The following is a 19504-nucleotide window of genomic DNA, read 5'->3' on the forward strand; positions in this document are numbered from 1 at the left end:
CTCCTCCTCTCCTTCATGGAGAAATATGGATGATAGTATTCAACACCAAATACATCAGGCAATGCGTGAGCACAGCAGTATGTTATTAACTTTCTGAGTACATACAGAGACCATTCATGCGGTTCACATGACTATTTAGCAATGTTTCAGCAAAATAAGCCACAGCTTTACAGTTTAGCAACGCATGGGGGACTAGTATCCACACTAGAGATGTGCTGTCAAGTAGAGATGTGGCTGGAGAAAAGTGAAGGATCACAATGACGCACAAGGTGATGAGGAAATGATGAGCCTCTCAGCTATCATCTTCCATGTATCTTGTTAGATGTTTTGTACTGCCTTATGTAGTCTCTGGCAGTGGATTGATGGAATCAGATACCTATAAATAAAAATAGTCTCATGCTAATTAGCATAATGATGAATCTGGAGTTCAGTGAAGCATTACTAATCCAACCTATGGGCTGCATTTCCCAAACTTCATTAATAAATTGCTGTCAGTAGCAGCTTTTCCAGACTAATTGCACATTGTTACTAATGTCAGTTGATATATTTATTTTTTTATGTAAAATCTAATCACTTTTCTCACTCTCTCCACATGTTCTTAGGCTGAATGACGTACCTCAACATGCAAATGCTCCTTCCCTGTTACTCATGCAGAGAAATGATACCATACAGCACAAGATTGTGTGCATCTTATGTCATACTAGCTGTTTTGGACAGCAAATATGGCAGCTGTCTACTGATTTTCTCTCCGATTTTCTAAATAAAGAAATATGTCGCGTTTGAGCCGAAGGCTTACATTGTGCCCAGCCCAAATAGTCCAATTAACTTTTGTCTTGTTGGTTTATTATAATATCTAATTAAGCTACCTTTTTAACTAAGGCTACCCGGTATTCATCACAATGTCATTAAAAATTGAAATAACCGATCATTATCTTTCTTTGTACAGCTCTTCAGGAGTCAGATCAATTAAAGTGGCAATTTAGTAATGCCCACAGAGTGTCTGGTACAGGCATATATATATATATATATATATATATATATATATATATATATATATATATATATATATATATATTTTATATTTTTTTTTTTTTTTTTTTTTTTTTCTGTTTAATTTTTTTTTTTTTTTTTTTTTTTTAATTAAGGGAACATGTTTAATTGGATTAGTTCTCTTTTTAGTTCTCTAAGAGCTAAAATCCTGTGAGATTAAGAAACAATTACAAACACTTTTGAAAAATGATTTTATCTGCTAGGTTTCTATATTCCTTGAGGATAGAAGTATAATGGGATTTCTCCATTAAATTTACCTGTGCTATTCTTAGCGGAGCATATAAGGCAGCATAGGGCCGGAATGGTTTTGATTTCTATGCCCTGTAAACAAATAGTAGATAAGAATGGTATAATCAATTGTACATTTGTTGCTCTTATTAGGACAATCCTTGCAGAAGTGGCACCCAACTGTCATTGCCTGCAGCCACTATTGACAAATCAATTACATAAAAGATTGAAATATTATAAAGAATTTAGTTCATGTCCAAAATTATATAAATGATGGTACTTATTGTAGATGATTGACAGATTTGACTGACTGATTGAAGAAATAAAGATGAACCTTTTAAGCCTTTGTGCAAAACATGGAAATCAGCAATTCAATTCTGTGAACATCTACTGTTGTGTTTTAAGGAGTTTAATATAATTGCTATTCTTTTGTTTTGAAAAGAGATTTGCAGTGCAAAAGGGAAATGCATTTTTGTAAAAACAATCAAACAAATTATGCAGTATCCTTTCCTTTTCAGCAGTACAACATGATGGACATCCAGGAGGACACTGTAATAAAAGTAATTTCAGTTGTTTGTTCTACTTGTAAATAGAAGTACTCTGTGTTTCATTGATGTCCTACAAAGGATTCCTAAACAGATTTACTTATGTTTCATAAACCACTGATTTATGTAAAATGGGCTAATGTGTTAAACTGCATTTGGATAAAATGACAAACATTAATGCATAAATCTGCAAGCGTACAAGCACTAACACTAATTGTCACATTCTCATTTACTTACATGAAAAGTAATGGACTCTCAGATTTAAGTGCTTTAGCAGGTGTAAAATCAAAACTGCTCTCAATAAGGTCCCATGAAACATCTTTTGGTTTCAAACCACTATTTTTGAACAAGGTCCAAACCTGAAAAATGTAATTCCCTTTTCAATTATGAATACATAATGAATACATTTCAGTGTTTTTGTCTCCTGACTGACATTATTAAAAGAGATTTACATATTAAGCAGAAGACATTGTCTGACTGCAGTATGTGACAATCAGAGTCAGCATTGTGTAAGTGGAGTACTATGACATACTCCTACATTTTATCGCCTGTAAAAAGAAGTATGTCACATACAGTTCAACAAGACATTCCCTCTTCACTTGGATGCTTTCAATGAAGAAGCTATCCTCTGAATCATTTCTACAGATTTATTCTCTACTTTATGACATCGCTGCCATCTTTTCCCATTTTCAGATCAAGGTTAACACCCCCATGTTGTAATGGTGGATGTCTACAGTAAAAATTTTGTAGATAATATATGCACATGTCAGGCATTTGTTAGTCTCGTTGATGAAACTCTATTAAATATGCGTTTTATGTATGGTTGCATGTTTATTTGATGTGTTAACATTTGTTCATTTTAGATCTGGTGGTGCAGACCTATAAAAGCTGTTGTTTTCAGACAAATCCCCTTTTGAAGGGACTTTTCTTGTTCAACATTTTTAAACAGATATTTAAATGAGGTAAAAAGAGCTGTGTAACACATGTAACACTGTGCTTAGAGGTAGGTTTGACCTTGTGCAACATAATCCTAAAACCTTTAAATAAGTAATGCATTCAAATGAACATACTGCCCTCTTTTGGTTGAGCTTGAACAACGGCTCTTCTACAGGTGACATCCACATGTGTCTTAACTAGTAGCATAGCCAGGCTCATCATTTTCAGCTCTATTTTGTCATTCACTCTTGAAAATAAAGGTTCTTTATTGCAACCTACTAGCAGGAAGAACCTTTAAAATATGTAGAACTTTTCCATTGCACATCTAAAATAATGGTTCTTTTAAGAACTGTTCACTGCTCAAGAACTGTTTGCTTCTTTAAAGAACCCAAAATGGTTCTATATGTGGCATTTTAACATGTGCAAAGATGCTGTTGCTTAGTTTTATGTGGTAATTTATGCTTAGTACACAACTAAATATCATGAAATAATTCATTAAGGTAAGCAAAATCCTTTCAACATTAACAAAAGGAAAGATATTGCTTGGTCAAATCAAAACAATATTTCCACCATACTTAAAATCTGTTGTTATTTCTTTCTCATTTGCTGATTCTGTTTTTATTTTATTGCAAATTGTATTTATAAATGTGAAATAGAAAAAGTGAAAATGTATCCATGTAATGTCAATCTGCTGTTTTTCCTGCAAGGTTTCTTACTAGTATTCTTGAAAAATATGCTTATGTACACATATCAATATACTAATATCAGTGTGATACATGAAGCAGCTCTATCTAAAGTGTAAGCTTGTCATGTTTTAAATAACTGTCCTTTTAGTAGATGGATGTCCTTGTAGGTATGTTTGTTTGTTTGTTTGTTTGTTTGTTTTTTTGGGGGGGGGGTTAAAAAAAAAGTATGAGTAGCTTTCAAAAAAAGTATCTTCCACTTTTATAACAGAGAGAATTTATTTGTGTAAAAGTATTGTTACATGTATGCCTTGTTGTCTGTTCTCTCCATTGTGACCTAGTTTTCCTGAGTTGCCTGATTATGTCATTCTGTTCACCTGTTGTCTGTTAATCATCTCATTAGTTCCCTTTGTTTGGTTCATGCTTATAAGTCCTCAGTTCCCACTTAGTCTTCGTCCGTTCTCCGTCTATGTTAAGTTTGTTTCTGTGTCTGTTTTCCTGGATTTATCTGATTAAAAGACTTTTCATTTATCTCCTTCATCCTCGTGCAGTTTGTATCACCAACGTGTGACAGAAGACTGGACAATCTACAGTTTTTTGTTGTTGTTTTTTTTTCTGGTGTTTTGTTCCCTTTTTCCATGTTCTTCTGTCACTATGGACATTCCTCCTTTGGCCCTGCTATGCCTGGAGCAGGGTGACCGTCCGCTGGAAGACCACACACAGGACTTTTTAAATCTCGTGTGCCTGACTCATTACCCTGATCGTTCGCTCTGTTTTTTATCACGCCAGCCTGAGTGAGCGATCAAAAGCACACGTTCCAGCGGATGGTCCCAGGGACAATTTCGCCACGTTTGTAGAGTGAGTTCTGGAGAATAATGGACTGTATTTCTCCATCTGCCCCACTGATGAGGACATCTCCAGTCCCACTCCCAAACAGAAGACCAGCCAGGCATCATCCTGATGCACGGAGGTATTGCCTGAGCCCACAGCAGACAGAGAGCCTGAGCCTGCCGCGACATGTGAGCCAGCACAGAAACCCGTGACTGAGCAGATCATCACCCCGGAGGGAATGCTTGAGGGAATGCTCGAGGAGATCAAGGGCTTGGAGGGAAGCCCCACCCACATTCCCGCTGCTGAGGGTGAGCTGCTACTGGTCACTGGACATTATATTAAGGAACTAATGGGTGTTTTTCAAGAGGACTAAATAGACTGGTTTGGGGAAGTAATACCCAGTGCTCCTGAGTCTCCTATGTCTCCTGTGTCTCCCGCTGGTTCTGCTAAACTCCTGTTCTCCTGTGTTCCCTCCCAGCCTCTCTCTCCCGCCTCTTCTCCTAAAACCAGCCAGTTCCTCAGTCATATCTCTGCTGGTGCCTGTCAGTCCCTCAGCTCCCCCTCAGTCAGTGCCATCTGGGCGCTCTGATCCGCCTCGGGACATCCAGTCTCCAGCCCCGCCTAGACTCCACCCTGGTCCTTCGACCCATTCGGCTCCACCTTGGCTCCTAGCTCCCTTGTCTCCACCATTGCCCATCATCCCACTGGCTCCACCGGGCTCCCTGGTCCCTCCGACTCCACCATGCTCAGTTGTCGACCATCCGCAGCCTTAGGACTTCACTCCTCCGGCTTCGCCTTGTCACTCTGTCCCTCTGGATCTGTCTGGCTCCTCCGGCTCCACCTTCATCCTCAGTCACTCCATCTCCACCGCGGTCTTCCAGATCCCCGCCTCCACCTTGGTCGCCTTAGCCATCAGCTCCACCTTGACCCTCCGGATCCTCTGTGTCACCCTGTCTCTCTGTCTGCTCGGCTCCATCTGGGTCTCCACCTCCGGTGGTTCCATCTCCACCGTTCTTCCCCAGGGTAACATCAAGGCCTTCTCCACCATGGCTCCTCCCTCCTTTGACTCCACCCTGGGGCTTCGTCCTGGCTGGTCTCTGGACCAACATCTGGCTCCTCTCAAGGCTCCATGCCTTGTTTTCTGTTCTCTCCGTCATGACCTAGTTTTCCTGAGTTGCCTGATTATGTAATTCTGTTCACCTGTTAATCATCTCATTAGTTCCCTTTGTTTTGTTCATGCCTTAGTCTTCATCCATTCTCCATCTATGTTAAGTTGGTTTCTGTGCCTGTTCTCCTGGATTTATCTGATTAAAAGACTTTACGTTTGTCTCCTTCATCCTTGTGCAGTTTGTATCACCAACAAGTATGTGTTTAAGACACATATTTTCATATATTTTTAAAATATTTACATGTATTTATGTGTATATATTTATTTTTATATAATTTATATGAAAATAAATATATACACGATAACACATGTAAATATTTTCAAAATATATGCTGTATGTGTGTGTCTTTATATATACATAATAAATAAACACAGTACACACACACATATATTATGTAAACAAAAACTTTTATTTTAGATGCGATTAATTACGATTAATCGTTTGACAGCACTAATTGTTATTAAACTATTGTTATCCACAAACACAACAGATCAAAAGTTTGGGGCTAGTACAAATCTTTATTTTTTAATTTTATTTTGTTTTTTTTTTTACATATGTTTTCTATTTGAATATATTTTAAAATGTAATTTATTCCTGTGATGGCAATGCTTAATTTTCCACTCTTATTATCATCCATTATTTGTTGTGCTGGTTTTTTCTTTGAAAAACCATACTAATTTTCTTTCAGTATTATTTGATGAATATAAAGTGTATAAGCATTTATTTGAGACAGATTTTTAATTTTTTCACGCTATCATGTACTACCTATGTTATGCTTAACTACCAAGTTGATCCACTGCACAGATTTATTGTGGCTTGTTGGGAAACCAAACTAAATGTGACCTAATTGACCATGCTGGTCTCAGTGAGCACAGATGATTGCAATTTCAACTTTGATTGGGGATCCCAGGCTCCTCCCTATCTGTGAGCACAGCTAAATCCTGGTTGGCTGGACACATATCAGAGGCTTCCTCATCCTTATCATCATCATCATCATCTTTTTTAAGCTCCACACAAATCACTGAGATGATCACAAGAAGGTGGGCTTGGATCTGGCTTCTCTTCATTCACCTTAATCACTGGACAGTGTAATTAGGTACAACATATTATATATACGTATAATAAAATGACCACGTGATTTCTTAATCATTGAATCAAACTGAATTACTCACAGTGCTCCTGGTGTCCAGATGGGTTGGTCAGTATCTCTATAGCCGCCAGAAGAATATCCATGCCAAGCAGTAAAACACATCAACTGTGTCTGAAGCAGGTGCATATTCTCCTGCGGACCGCAAAGACTCTGAAAAGCATCCGTCATTAAAGGGATACTCCACCCCAAAATGATGTGTCTGAAGCAGGTGCATATTCTCCTGCGGACCGAAAATTTTGTGATTAGTATCTTACCCTCATGTTGTTCCAAACCAGAAGAACTCCCCTCAGCCCAGTGACCAGGTGATGATGCTGACCCCCCAAGACAGCGTAAAAGCTTCGTTCATCTTCGGAACACAATTTAAGATATTTTGGATGAAAACCAGGAGGCCGTGACTGTCCCATAGACTGCCAAATAAATAACAGTGTCAAGGTCCAGAAAAGGTATGAAAGTCATCGTCAGAATACTCCATCTGCCATCAGACATGCAATCTGGGTAATATGAAGCAACAGGAACACTTAAAAAACAAAAATAACGCCTTTATTCAACAATTCCTTTGTCAGCAGTCTCCTCTGTGTCTCTCCAGATCACCGTATGCTGCGTATGCTCTTCTGTATTTTCTGCGCCACAACGATGAACTGTTTTCTTTCAAATCAAAGCTAAATACACGTAGAAACAGCGCATCCTTGTGGCGCAGATGATACAGACCTTGGATTTTCTGGACCTTGACACTGTTATTTATTTGACAGTCTATGGGACATTCACAGGCCTCCCGGTTTTCATCTAAAATATCTTAAATTGTGTTCCGAAGACGAATGGAGCTTTTACGGGTTTGGCACGACATGGGGGTAAGTGATTAATGACAAAATTTCCATTTTGGGGTGGAGTATCCTTTAACAGCAGACTTACATTTTACTCACAGTGCATTTATTGGCTTGAAGCACAAATTGAATACTTATTACAGAGGAAGCTGTTAGTGCTCAGAGAGTACAGTAGCATGACATTCACCACTTCAGCCTTTTAGTCGCCGCACGATTAACTACTAACTACACCGAAGATCAGGTCAATAATAATTTATGGCATTAAAACCAAAAGTGCACAGACACGAAGTACACAAAAGTCGAGTTGTCATCGTAGCCCTGAAGGTGTTATTGTTTTGAATATTTACTTCCTACTTCCGCATTAAAGTTCTGTTTACCCGTGGACCTGTACCTAAGATACAGGAGGTTGTATCTGCATCTGACTAAGATACAGGACATTTCTGCCAGGATTTCACCTAAAAAGCAACTCTTTTACGATTAAAAAATAAAACGTTTTAAACAAATACTGTTATTGTCTATTAGTCCTATAACGCACCACGACAGTGTTTTATATACTTCACTTCTGGACCTCAACATTTACATATGACACATGCAAAGCTTGTAGCTCCTGTTCTTGCTCATATTTACTTTAATATCTCTGTTATACATACCTATGTACCAGTGTTATCTCAGTGTAACTAAACGTACATTATAAAAACTGTACCAAATATTTTATCTTACAGTAATCCAGAAAAACAAATCTCTTTAAACCAAAAGGGTGAGCAGAACACACTTGATAGAGCAATGTCTCTAAACCCGTTCCCATTGTGAACCTGGTGGAGGCAGTATACGTAAACAAGAAAGCGAAAGCTATCGCACCAGAGAAGAAGATGCAAAGTGAAAGCCTTCGTGATTTTTATCAGACTGGAAAGGCAGTCGAAGGCAGCTCTGCTGGTTTGAGATATAAGGCCTGCAGGGGGCGTGTCATGGCTCAAATAGCAGGCTTTCTGGTACCAAACTCACATTTTCCGCATAAGTCAACAAATAAAGTGAAGTATTTCAAAAGTAAAAACGTTTTTCAAAGGTGATAAGCCTAAACAACACAGTGAGTGTTCGTTTGTGAGCGTCTGTTCTCGATCACGTGACCGGAGTGGTCCGGTGGAGGGCAGGCGCGAGCTGCTGCAGGTTCCGCTGTGCCTCGGTGTTTCTGCAGACAGAGTCCTCAATGTTGATCACTACATGGCGGTAACGCGGAACACTGCGGTAATGATGCTTACCTAACACGTTTACTTCAGTATAGAAATATTTTTAACATCTCCATGCTTATAGTTAACTCTGAGTGAATTTAGTCGAAATAAACGTCTTACTGTTCCAGTATATCTCAAGTCGTGCATACACGAGGCCTCGCTAGCGTCTTGCTAACCAGGCTAGCATATTGCTCTCCTTTTCATTCGTGTTTTTCTGGGGATATCTAGGATTTACCTTATATTACGGAACGGCTACAGCTTGTTTGAGACGCATATAGATAGTAAGCCCATGAATCCTTCGCCGCTAGCCTAAATCAGAGTATTTAACATCTGTAAGTCAGCTAGCACCAGCACAAGCGCGCCACTGCCGTGTCTTTACCCTTCCTTTGTTGATGTAAAGCTATCTGAAGGTGCAAAACCCCTCAGTTCACTTGAGTGAGGATTTTGTGTTTACACTAAGCCAAGAATAGCAGAAAAGCCAAAACGCAAATGTGGGTTCCTATGAATTGTCCAGTTGTGCGGTGTTTCTTGTAACGGTTCAGTGAACACCGTCTTCAGGATGAACGCTGTTGCCTTGTGAAGCAGGTTTGTGTTTAGTTCTGATTGGACTAGTTTGCATCTTGCAGAGGAAATAATCTAGTAGTAAATTAGATTGAAGACGAAGAGCGTACACTATTTTAGCACCATGCCACTTTCAGGAAAGACAATGTAGTGAAACTGGAGATGTTATAATGAGTAGCAGTTGCTTAAAGTCATAGCGCCCCTAGAATTCTGTCTTTAAAAAAAAAGTTTTTACAAATCAGTATGGTTGACTTTCTCCTGGGGAACACAAAAGGAGATGAATCGGGTGACTGAGGCTTTTGTGTTTCGTGGAAGAAAGTCAGCTATCCACAGCTTCTTCTTATTGGACTTGGACAGTGATTTTAAATTATTATGTGTGCATTTCCATGAACCACAGATCATTGTTAAATTGTGAGTGCTTTGCCGGCAAGTCTCTACGACTTCACAATTCTGGTTGGAGTAATACGGTTCGCCTCATAGGTAAGCTGCAAAATCTTTCCTTAGCATATCATTTACAATACATTTGGTTTTGATGATCACACATATATATTTTTCTGTTTGTACCTAAAGGGCATGCTATAGATTGTTGAAGTCATAAATTTGGGTTTAGTAGATGGAATATCTGATCTGGAAAAACTTGAATATGTGCTGTCTTTTTCATTCCATGTCTATTGTATTGCTTTCTCAGTGAGGCAAAGGTCTGATGATGGAGAATGGACAAGGCACAGGTGCAAAGCTTGTATTACCGCCTCTTACGCCAGAGCAACAGGAGGCGCTACAGAAGGTAATAAGAGATCAGTGATGGGAAGTCCGGCTCTTCTCAAAGATTCGGCTCTTTTGGCTCGGCTCCCTAAATGAAGAGCCATTTGAGATCCGGCTCCTAAATGGCTCTTCATTTAGTATCACTCGGAGCCTTCGATTTTAGCCCAATTTAGTAATTATGAATGGTTTGTGTGTTGGTAAGCAATTTTTTATTCGGTATTTTTATAATAGTTTGTTACAAAAAAATACAGTTAGTATTATTTAACATTTTAATAAAACTTTAACTGAACAATTGAACACAGAACGAGAGCAAATAAATAAAGGCAAAAGTCTTATCATTAAGAGTCAAGACACTTTAGTCTTTAGTGCAGGTTTGCATTCAGAAATATCAGATGCATCAGCTTGGATGTGCTGACGCGATTTCTCCTCTCTGTAAGTTTTTGTCCTGTTTTTGAGAAGACTGTCTCTGAGGGGACCAATGTTGCAGCAATTCAGTGTCTTCCTACCTTAACCACTTAAACGTGCTTGTGTTTAAATCGGGCTCTCTGTTGCTCTGTGTACCTGGCCTTTACACTTGCTATCTTCGGTGTGTGTGTTCCCCTTCCTCCTTTCACATAATGGTATGATCCTAGTCTATCCTCCCATGTGATTAGCCACATGTTTTTTTTGTTTTTTTTTTTGTAATGAAAAAATGCATAAAAATAAGGCTTTTATGAAAACATTGAATAAAAGAAATTGCTTACCATCACACAAACCATTCCCAATTGCTAAACTGGGCTAAAATAGAAGTCTCCTGCTGAAGATTCGGCTCTTCTCGTTTGCTACAAAGAATCGGCTCTTAGAGCCGGCTAGTTCGCGAACGACACATCACTAGTGTTTTGGATTTTTTATATCTTTGTTAGAGACATGAGACGGAAAGCAGTGGGGAGAGAGAGGGGATGGGATCAATAAAGGTCACCGGCTGAACTCCAGCCTGCGTCACCTGCTCCAGTGTGTCAAGAGCGGGTGTGCTACTGCTGTGCCACAGCTCCATCTTAAAATAGATTCTTAATTAAAAGAGGCAATGCCACACCATGCTTCTCCATAAGTCGGACTGGAGCTTTTTGATTTTGTAGGCTTGTGGGTACAAATGTTTTGGTTTTTTCTAGACTCACTTTTTAATCAAACTTGACCAGCAGCTGTCTCTGGTAGAGTGTTACATGGGGGAAAAATCCTCCAAACAAGCATGTTCCACCGTTATGATGAATTGAAGTTAAAAAAAAACCTAATAAGCACTCAGATAAGTAGCACATGAAAATTGGGTGAATAGTGTCCTTATATTGCTATAAATGAAATAGCCTGTGTTAATAGCCCGTGTCTTTTTTTTAGGCTAAGAAGTATGCCATGGAACAGAGCATCAAGAGTGTTTTAGTGAAACAGACCATCGCCCACCAGCAGCAGCAGCTCACAAACTTACAGGTGAGCTTATATTATGATCTGATTATGCAGAATGCTTTAAATGTGTTACAACGTGAATGTTGTTTTCTTATTTGAGAGAATTGAAACATTTGATTGTCAAACCAATAGCGTAACTGAAACTACACAGGGTCACCTCCTGTTGCAGGATTTATAATGCTGAACTCACTGAAGGAAGTCTGCAAAAAAGGAACTGATCTTTCAGACTTGCATACTATTTATTTTAATATTGGGTGATAGTCTTTTAATTATACATTAGGGATTCATGAAAATTCTGTAAGTTTTAAATCATCAGTTTGTTTAAACAATGTGATATCTGCAATCTGTCTGCGAGCCTTAAATTCCCATCGATAATGGCAAGTTTTTACACTTAGGTGGTCAGGTTGTCCTTTTTTTATTTCTTCTTTCACACATCACAAGTCTTGTGAATGCTCTCTTTATTGTGTCAGATTAGCCCCAAGATTAGACTGAAGCACTCCACTGGAATAACTCCTTATGCATTTGTTTGCCCTCCCTCTCTGCCAGTTTGGTTGAGGTCTGCAGTGTGTTTCTGTTTGATCAAAATCAAACAAAATCTTGGACACAGTATGTACTGTACTGCCCAAGCAGACATCATGTCTGAAGAGTCAACAGCAGTTAGCCAAAGGAAACATACACACCCTATGCTCAGTTTATTTCTTGACTTTGTGAACAGATGGAAAATCTGAGCAGCCTACTCATTGCCTTTGTTGAACGTAATGCCTATTAGTATCTCTGTTGCTTTAATTGTCAAATGTTTCAGGTCTTCAGTCAAATTAAGTGGTGTTTAAATGAGGTGGGCAGTGTTTAAAGTTGAATTCGGAGGCATTGACCAGTCAGAGAGACTTTCTGGAATACTATGTCTGTCTGCAAAGGATAAAAGAGATATCTAACCTTTTTCAGCACTTTTCCATCTTTACTGTGTTTCAGATGGCAGCAGTGACAATGGGCTTTGGAGATCCTCTCTCATCTTTACAATCGGTCAATAGATTAACTATTATTTACCTTCTGTACGCGTTTTGGCATAATGACTGTTAGCCTTCTTTATCCGGCATTGGCCTGATACACTAGACATTTGCAGCAGCATATTTAAAAAGCAGACATGGCTTTGTTGTGAATGGAGTGTTTGTTTTTGGTCACCCATTTCATTAAGCAGGTTGCAAGATGACACATGAACTACCTCCATGAACTGACCGTACTGTTTCAGTGTTAATGAATGCCATGGGAGCTGTTTTAAGTCACAGGAACAGGATAGAGGACTTGTAATATGACAATTACACAGGACATTCTTCATTTAATGACAGTCCATTCCATATTTGCCATTCTGAATCACTGCATGGCCACCCGTGTGTGCGCCCTCGTGTCACTGCTCATTGAACAAAGTTTATTTTTCTACCTCAAGCTCCATTTGTCTTAAGAAGTCTTGTGGGAATTGTGTGTTGTGAATGGTGTGGATGCTCCATTTCTCCTTTGTGAATATGCTGTGGCATATAAATGTCTCCTTTGTCTGCTGTGAAAGAGGGCTAGCGGTCACTACGACAATCCAAATTGAATCTGCCTAAACTTTGAGCCTTGTGTGTAATCGTATACTTTCGTCATGTGACTGACATGCAATCCAAAACTTGAATTATAAATAATGATTAAACAATGATAAATGTGTTGTTTGGTTGGACTTAAAGTGTAAAACGGATAGATTTGTGCTGATTCTCCCTCAACAGTGATCTGATATGTAAGTCCAAAAGCTCACCTCATGAAAAGAGAACTGATTTCACCTCCGCTCATTATCCAGGGTATTTAGGGGTTACTTCCACATGTTAACTATTTAGGCTATCAGTATTCTTGGACAGAATTTAGGTCAGTTATAACTCTAAATGTTTTAGACTGCATGTTCCTAATTCACGTTGCTGTGCTTGTCGTTAATGGTAAGTGAAGTAAGTAATGAGTAAGCATAGAGGACCAAATGAAGTGGGAACTAGTACTAAAACAAGCTAAAAAAAATTAATCCCTTGTTATATTTGATTTCATTGTCTTTGTAGCTTTGTGTTTTCTTTCCTCTTTTTTTTATTTTTATTGGTCAGTAGCTAATATTCTCTATTGTTGTCTCTTCCTTTCATGACCGCCAGGTGGCAGCACAGAGGCAGCGAGCTCTGGCCATCATGTGTCGTGTGTATGTGGGCTCCATTTATTACGAGCTGGGGGAAGATACCATCCGACAGGCCTTCGCCCCCTTTGGTCCCATTAAGAGCATTGATATGTCTTGGGACTCCGTCACCATGAAACACAAGGTATGCTTTGACCCATGTCTGAGTCATATTTTTGTCCAAAATTTGCTAAATTAATTAAAGGGGCTCTATTATACCCCTTTACAAGATGTAATGTAAGTCTCAGGTCTCCCCAAAATTGTGCCTGTGAAGTTTCAGTCAAAAAAGGGTCATGAAACTTTCATGGGTCTTTTTATTTTAAAATAGTAACTTTTAAATAAAAGAAATGCCTAATATAATGCTAGTCTTCAGTGTCACATGATTCTTCATGAATGGTTCTAAAATGCTGATTTGGTGCTTAAGAAACATGTCTTATTTTCAGTGTTGAATCTGACGTTTGTTAGATTCACACTGCTCTTAAAGACTGATATCTTGTAGAAAGCTTGTAAACATTGGACACATTAAAAAAATCTGTCTCAGGGCTTTGCCTTTGTGGAGTATGAGGTTCCTGAAGCAGCTCAGCTGGCCTTGGAGCAGATGAACTCAGTTATGCTGGGTGGAAGGAACATTAAGGTGGGTTTCAAACAGGACAATCAGTCTTAAACTACTTTTTTTAACAGCTTTCTGACAGTGAGCTATTTTTTCTGTTTTGTTGCTTTTGTGTATGCATGACTCAGAGAAGTTATAAGCAGACTTTATGTAGCTCTGCCAGTACCTGTGTTGTGTGTGTGTTACTTGAGTAAATGCTCTCATTTTCACGTGCATATCTTTCCTCTAACCTAAATGTGAGTGTATGCAATGCCATGCCTCCACACTGTCACACTGTTTGTTTTCGGAGCTCCGTTTCTCTAGGAGCTGCAGAGGGAGCTATTGTTTGAGACGTGCTCTTCTCTGTCCGGGATGTGCTGATGAAGGGCTGCGTCTGGCTGGTGTTTGCTTGGCCGCCCCAACTGCAGCACAGATACCACCAATACAAAAAAAATGTTTTTTAACAATCACAGACATATTACATTCATGAATCAACTTTTTTATCATCTAATAGATCCATGATCTCACAGTGACCAGCGACCATCTGTAGGCAAGACTTAGCTTATGTTAAAGTGCTGTCATCAATGCAGGGTTTTTTTTTCTCCTGCATTTTGATTTTATTCTGCCATGAGTTTGTAAAATAATGTAGATATTTGAGACTCTTGGGTCGCAGAACTTATTTTACATGTATGGATATAGCTAGCTTGGAGAGTCGTTTAATAACTTAATTTTTTAAAGGTATTAGCTGCATTATAGTTTTCTTTTACTGTACTTGAGTCTCTTTTCAGACTGGTACAGTTTTTTTTTGTTTGTTTTTTTTTTTTTCTCAACAACTTTTGCATTTACATACACAAGCACGCAGTCATTGCTTCATACACTTCCACTTAGTGGCCCCTGTGCTGGTGTGTGTACTGTAGGTGGGGCGGCCAGGTAACATTGGACAGGCGCAGCCCATCATCGAACAACTGGCAGAGGAGGCACGTGCCTTCAACCGAATCTATGTAGCCTCTATCCACCCTGATCTATCTGACGACGACATTAAGAGCGTCTTTGAGGCCTTCGGAAAGATAAAAAGTTGTATGCTGGCACGGGAACCCACCACGGGAAAGCACAAGGGCTACGGATTCATTGGTGAGCCGTCTAGAAAGCACTGTAAACCCTATGTGGAGAACCAGTCATTGCAGTACGTTGTACTTTTGTGCAACTGACTATTCATTTCCAGTGTTCCAGCATCATGTGTTTATGAGGTGTCTTTCCAGATCCAGATATTTTTTAAGTGAATTTGTGCCCTGCTTTATACTTATAGACATGGCCAGTTGAAATATGCAAGAATCAAATGTGTAGACAGATTTCTAAAGCTTCCAGAAATGTGAGGTATGAAAACATACCATAAGCTTAGATTGAGGAACCGCTTTCTCCATTTCACCATGGGTAGAATATGACAAGCCTCAGTCATCGCTGGATGCCGTCTCTTCTATGAACCTGTTTGACCTTGGAGGTCAGTACCTAAGAGTAGGGAAGGCTGTTACTCCTCCCATGCCTCTGTTGACGCCTACAACCCCTGGAGGTCTGCCTCCTGCTGCAGCTGTGGCAGCTGCTGCTGCAACTGCCAAGATCACTGCCCAGGTGAGAATTAACTCTTAGATCAGGCTGAACACTAGTTTAATATCATAGGAAAAATTGGTATATCTGAGATTTGGTAGATTTCAGAGAGACTGATGTTGATGTGCTGATGCAATTACTGCTATGTTATGCATTTGTTGCCAGATTTCACATTGATGTGATAAATATCTTTTCACATTTGTTTTCACATTGTTTTGTTGCTGTTGCAGGAGGCTGTTGCTGGTGCGACAGTGCTGGGGTCTCTCACTTCACCAGCACACATTCTCAGTCAGCAAATGGGACTTCCACAGGCTGTACTGGCCGCCCAGGCTCCTGGCATCATCACAGGTCTGCAAAAATCAATGAACACATCTTTGAAGCTCAATGCAGTTTGAATTGAAATCCTAAACCCCCTGAAGGCCTGTGCACATCAGGATGATTGTTCAGTGCGAATAAGGTTTTACTTGAAGTGAACAGCTGTTAATGCATCTGTTCAGACCAACATAAACATTCTTGTGCCATCAGTGCAAGTTTTTTTTTATAGAGATGGCTTCTATATTGTCTTTTCCATAGTGAAACTGCCAACCTGTAAGATTCAAGTTTTTTTTTTTTTTTGGTCACTGCTGTTACATGAAACGACAACTCAGTAGTTTGTAAAACTCCATAGTGAACACAAAAATCTGAACAGCTAATTGAAAATATAAATACTTTGACTTTGTTTCTTTTTTGTGACAAGTAGGTCAGAAACGGAAAGTTGTGTATCACTTTATTTCTGTTTTTCTAAATGTGCCACCTATTGTCGGAGTGTTAATTTGTTTTCAATTCATTTTAACCATATGCCAAAATTGGATGAAATTTTCTTACTGAACATTTGTGTTAGTGTAAACAGGTACCATTACAGCATCTTATGGTGCTTTTCCACTGCGTGGTATGACTCGGCTCGGCACGGCTCAGTACGGTACGGCTCGGCTCGCGTTTCCACTGCAGTTTAGTATCACTTTAGAGTGGGCGGGATTATTCACATGTCGCTATAGTTGCACCGCCTCTACTGCCACGACTCCTAAAAAAAACTTTTTCATTCCGCATCGCCCCAAGCTCTCGCTGGATCCACTCCTCTGCTATCAGCGAGAGTAACATCTGTACTTCCTCAACAGCCAACAAAACTTTTTTGTTGTTAAAAAAAGGTGTGTTCGTTCAAAACCGTTGCGTTGATCCTTCGCTGGCTGTGCTGATTTAAATCTAGTGGTTCTTTTGTGTTTGTGTCACAAATTCAGTGGCGCAGGTAGTGACGATTCTCTCCGGCCAATCCGTGATCAGCAGAGTTTAGACGTCATGTTTTGGTAACAGTACGGTTCACTTGGTACCGTATCATGTCGTAACATGCAGTGAAAAAGCGCCATTATACAGCAGACTTTCAGAATCATGAAAATCTAGCTGGCTGAAGCTATTACAAAAATAGTTCAAATATTGTTCTCTAAAACTGGAGAATTGATAGAAATGTTCTCTGAATCATTCATGTCTCCTCTGTAATCCATCTGATAGGTGTGACACCTGCTCGCCCCACTCTCCCTGTAGTCCCTCAGGTTGGTTTGGTCAACCCAGTACTAGCATCCCCACCAGTCACAACATCTGTGGGAACGCCAACATCTACAGCACAAATGCATACAGAAGTGAAGAGAGAGGAAGACAACATGCGGACTGAAGATCAGAGTGTGCCAGTCGGGAATGGACAGGACCGTGAACTGGAGCAGCTAAGCGTCAGTGCAAGTGGAGGAAAACAAACAGTCACGCAGTCAAAGGTTAGACAGCGTTACCTTGGTTGTATGTTAAAGATTAGAGAGACAAGTGTAAACTGGTCAAAGCTCTAAGAGTAAGTTAAGAGCAATAATAAAAAATGACCTAAAAGTTTCATACATCTGATTTTTGACAACCGTCAGGAAACACTGAATGAATAAATCAAAAGTGTCTGCAAAGAAACCAAGAAATCAAATGTTATTAAAGGCAATTAAGTTAGTTATTAGTTCACCCAAAACTGAAAAATTTCTTTTTTTAGTCACCCACTGTAGGAATTCCTTGCAGCTTTTAAACACAAAAGATGTTTTAAATAGCCAATGACTTCCATAGCCATTCAAAATATCTTCTTTTGAGCTTAGCAGAGGAAAGAAACTCGTACAGGTTTGGAACTACTTGAGGGTGTATAAATTACAACAGGATTTTCATTTTTGAGTGAAGTATCCCTGTGATATATCTTATCAGTTTATCCCCTTCTTTGTGTCTCTCTTTGCCCACAGCAATCAACAGTTATGGTGCTACGCAACATGGTGGGCCCAGAGGACATTGACGATGACCTGGAAGGTGAAGTGATGGAGGAATGTGGGAAGTATGGCGCTGTTAATCGGGTTATCATATACCAGGAACGACAGGGTGATGAGGACGGTGCTGAGATAATAGTGAAGATCTTTGTGGAGTTCTCTGATGCCGATGAAATGAACAAGGCCATCCAGGCTCTCAACAACCGCTGGTTTGCAGGTCGCAAGATTGTTGCCGAGTTGTACGATCAAGAGCGTTTTAATAACAGTGACCTCTCTGCGTAACACTGTCCTGAAATGGCCGCTGGCTCTTGGCACTCAAACTCACTCAGCTTTCATCACTGCTGCTTGAGATCCGGGCCTCTTTGAAACTTGTAATTATTTTTTTATTGATGTTGATAGTAATAATATTATTGGAAAAATCCCAATGGTGGGATTTAGCTTAGGACGAAAAAACATGCTCCTCATACATTTACTTTGTGTCACCTACTGTAAGAGACTTGCATTTTTTTTTTTTTAACAGTCATTATTATTTGCAGTGTTTTGTTTTCTAATTTTGAAGAAAAGATGCAATTTTCCCCATTCCCACCCCACTTTTTTTACAAATGGCAACTTTTTCTCCACTGACATTGTGTTCAGACCCTAAACATTGTATGGTGACATTGGTTCTGCCTTTACCAAAACAATAAATTTCTCTAATATGCAGTGTTGTCCCAGTCTTTAATATGGATGGTTGGATGAGGTCTTTAGGCCTAAGCCACTTCCCCGATGTATGACACATACACCATTATACACACAGTAGAACATAAAACTAGGTAATGTTTGGAGTTTAGCAAAAAAAATTGCATTTGCTTATTTTTGTACATAATTATGAAATAAAGCTTAATATACAGATAGTATGTAGAGGATCAGCTATCAAACTCTGAGTATGAACCTTCTGATCAGGGTTGAAACAAGCTAAGTGCTAGTCGCTAGCATGTTTTCCCATCTAATGCTGATTCATATTGTAAATCTATGCTTTTGTTTAGTTGGGATATTTCTCATTCCTTGCTGTTTTCTCCCAGTTAGTGCAGGTTTAGATCCTTAGAATTCAGAGTTCCTCTGCTCTAGTATGTTCAAAGTAGCAGGCTGCTTAGTCATAACTCATTTACATACAATTCTTTCAAAGTGTAGTATTACATAGAGCGTGTTAGAAGTGTATTACTGCTCCAAATAGGTAGGCTTAAACACATCTTTAATAAGAAATTGATGTAAAATCTATCTGTCTGTCTGTCCTAACAACCACATAGCGACCATCCTGAAAAGCCTAGTAAAAATGACCTAGACACAACTCTTGCAAAACCCTACCAACCAGAGAGATGATTATTTACCTTCACACACTGAGGTTTGTCCTTTAAAAATAAGAAAAATACCAATTAATAATAAATGG

The 19504-nt window shown here is 39.3% G+C and overlaps 1 protein-coding gene and 2 long non-coding RNA genes across 5 annotated transcripts; 2 read left to right on the forward strand and 1 right to left on the reverse strand.

Moving 5' to 3' along the window:
* The first annotated feature begins 3609 nt into the window (after positions 1 to 3609).
* On the forward strand, positions 3610 to 5609 carry LOC122137988. The gene is made up of 2 exons (XR_006155206.1): positions 3610 to 4581; positions 4752 to 5609. It is a non-coding gene; the product is annotated as an uncharacterized LOC122137988 (long non-coding RNA).
* Positions 5610 to 6447: 838 nt separating this feature from the next.
* On the reverse strand, positions 6448 to 6780 carry LOC122137870. Its single transcript, XR_006155105.1, has 2 exons — positions 6615 to 6780; positions 6448 to 6521 (listed from the first exon to the last, which is right to left on the reverse strand). It is a non-coding gene; the product is annotated as an uncharacterized LOC122137870 (long non-coding RNA).
* A 1720-nt stretch (positions 6781 to 8500) lies between these two features.
* Positions 8501 to 18780, forward strand: puf60b (poly-U binding splicing factor b). Of its 3 annotated transcripts, XM_019106928.2 has the most exons (12): positions 8501 to 8655; positions 9598 to 9680; positions 9889 to 9984; positions 11331 to 11420; positions 12366 to 12416; positions 13559 to 13720; positions 14117 to 14209; positions 15082 to 15295; positions 15600 to 15790; positions 15988 to 16114; positions 17309 to 17565; positions 18058 to 18780. In XM_019106928.2, the coding sequence occupies exons 3-12, from the start codon at positions 9904 to 9906 to the stop codon at positions 18358 to 18360; spliced, it is 1569 nt and encodes a 522-aa protein (XP_018962473.1). In that variant the 5' UTR covers positions 8501 to 8655; positions 9598 to 9680; positions 9889 to 9903; the 3' UTR covers positions 18361 to 18780. The 3 variants fall into 3 exon arrangements, with proteins under 3 accessions (XP_018962473.1, XP_018962474.1, XP_018962475.1); XM_019106929.2 differs by lacking the exon at positions 12366 to 12416; XM_019106930.2 differs by lacking the exon at positions 12366 to 12416 and having other exon boundaries at positions 8502 to 8655; positions 15997 to 16114.
* The last annotated feature ends 724 nt before the right edge of the window (positions 18781 to 19504 follow it).

Source organism: Cyprinus carpio, chromosome B7 (assembly GCF_018340385.1).
Source record: "Cyprinus carpio isolate SPL01 chromosome B7, ASM1834038v1, whole genome shotgun sequence".
Classification (NCBI taxonomy): Eukaryota; Metazoa; Chordata; class Actinopteri; order Cypriniformes; family Cyprinidae; genus Cyprinus; species Cyprinus carpio.

Bases quoted from the DNA above. Each gene is read 5' to 3' on its own strand.
- puf60b (XM_019106928.2), top strand. From the start codon at position 9,904: ATGATGGAGAATGGACAAGGCACAGGTGCAAAGCTTGTATTACCGCCT. The intron at 11,421-12,365 runs GTGAGCTTATAT...ACTGTGTTTCAG, and splicing joins AGCAGCTCACAAACTTACAG to ATGGCAGCAGTGACAATGGG. The intron at 13,721-14,116 runs GTATGCTTTGAC...AATCTGTCTCAG, and splicing joins CCGTCACCATGAAACACAAG to GGCTTTGCCTTTGTGGAGTA.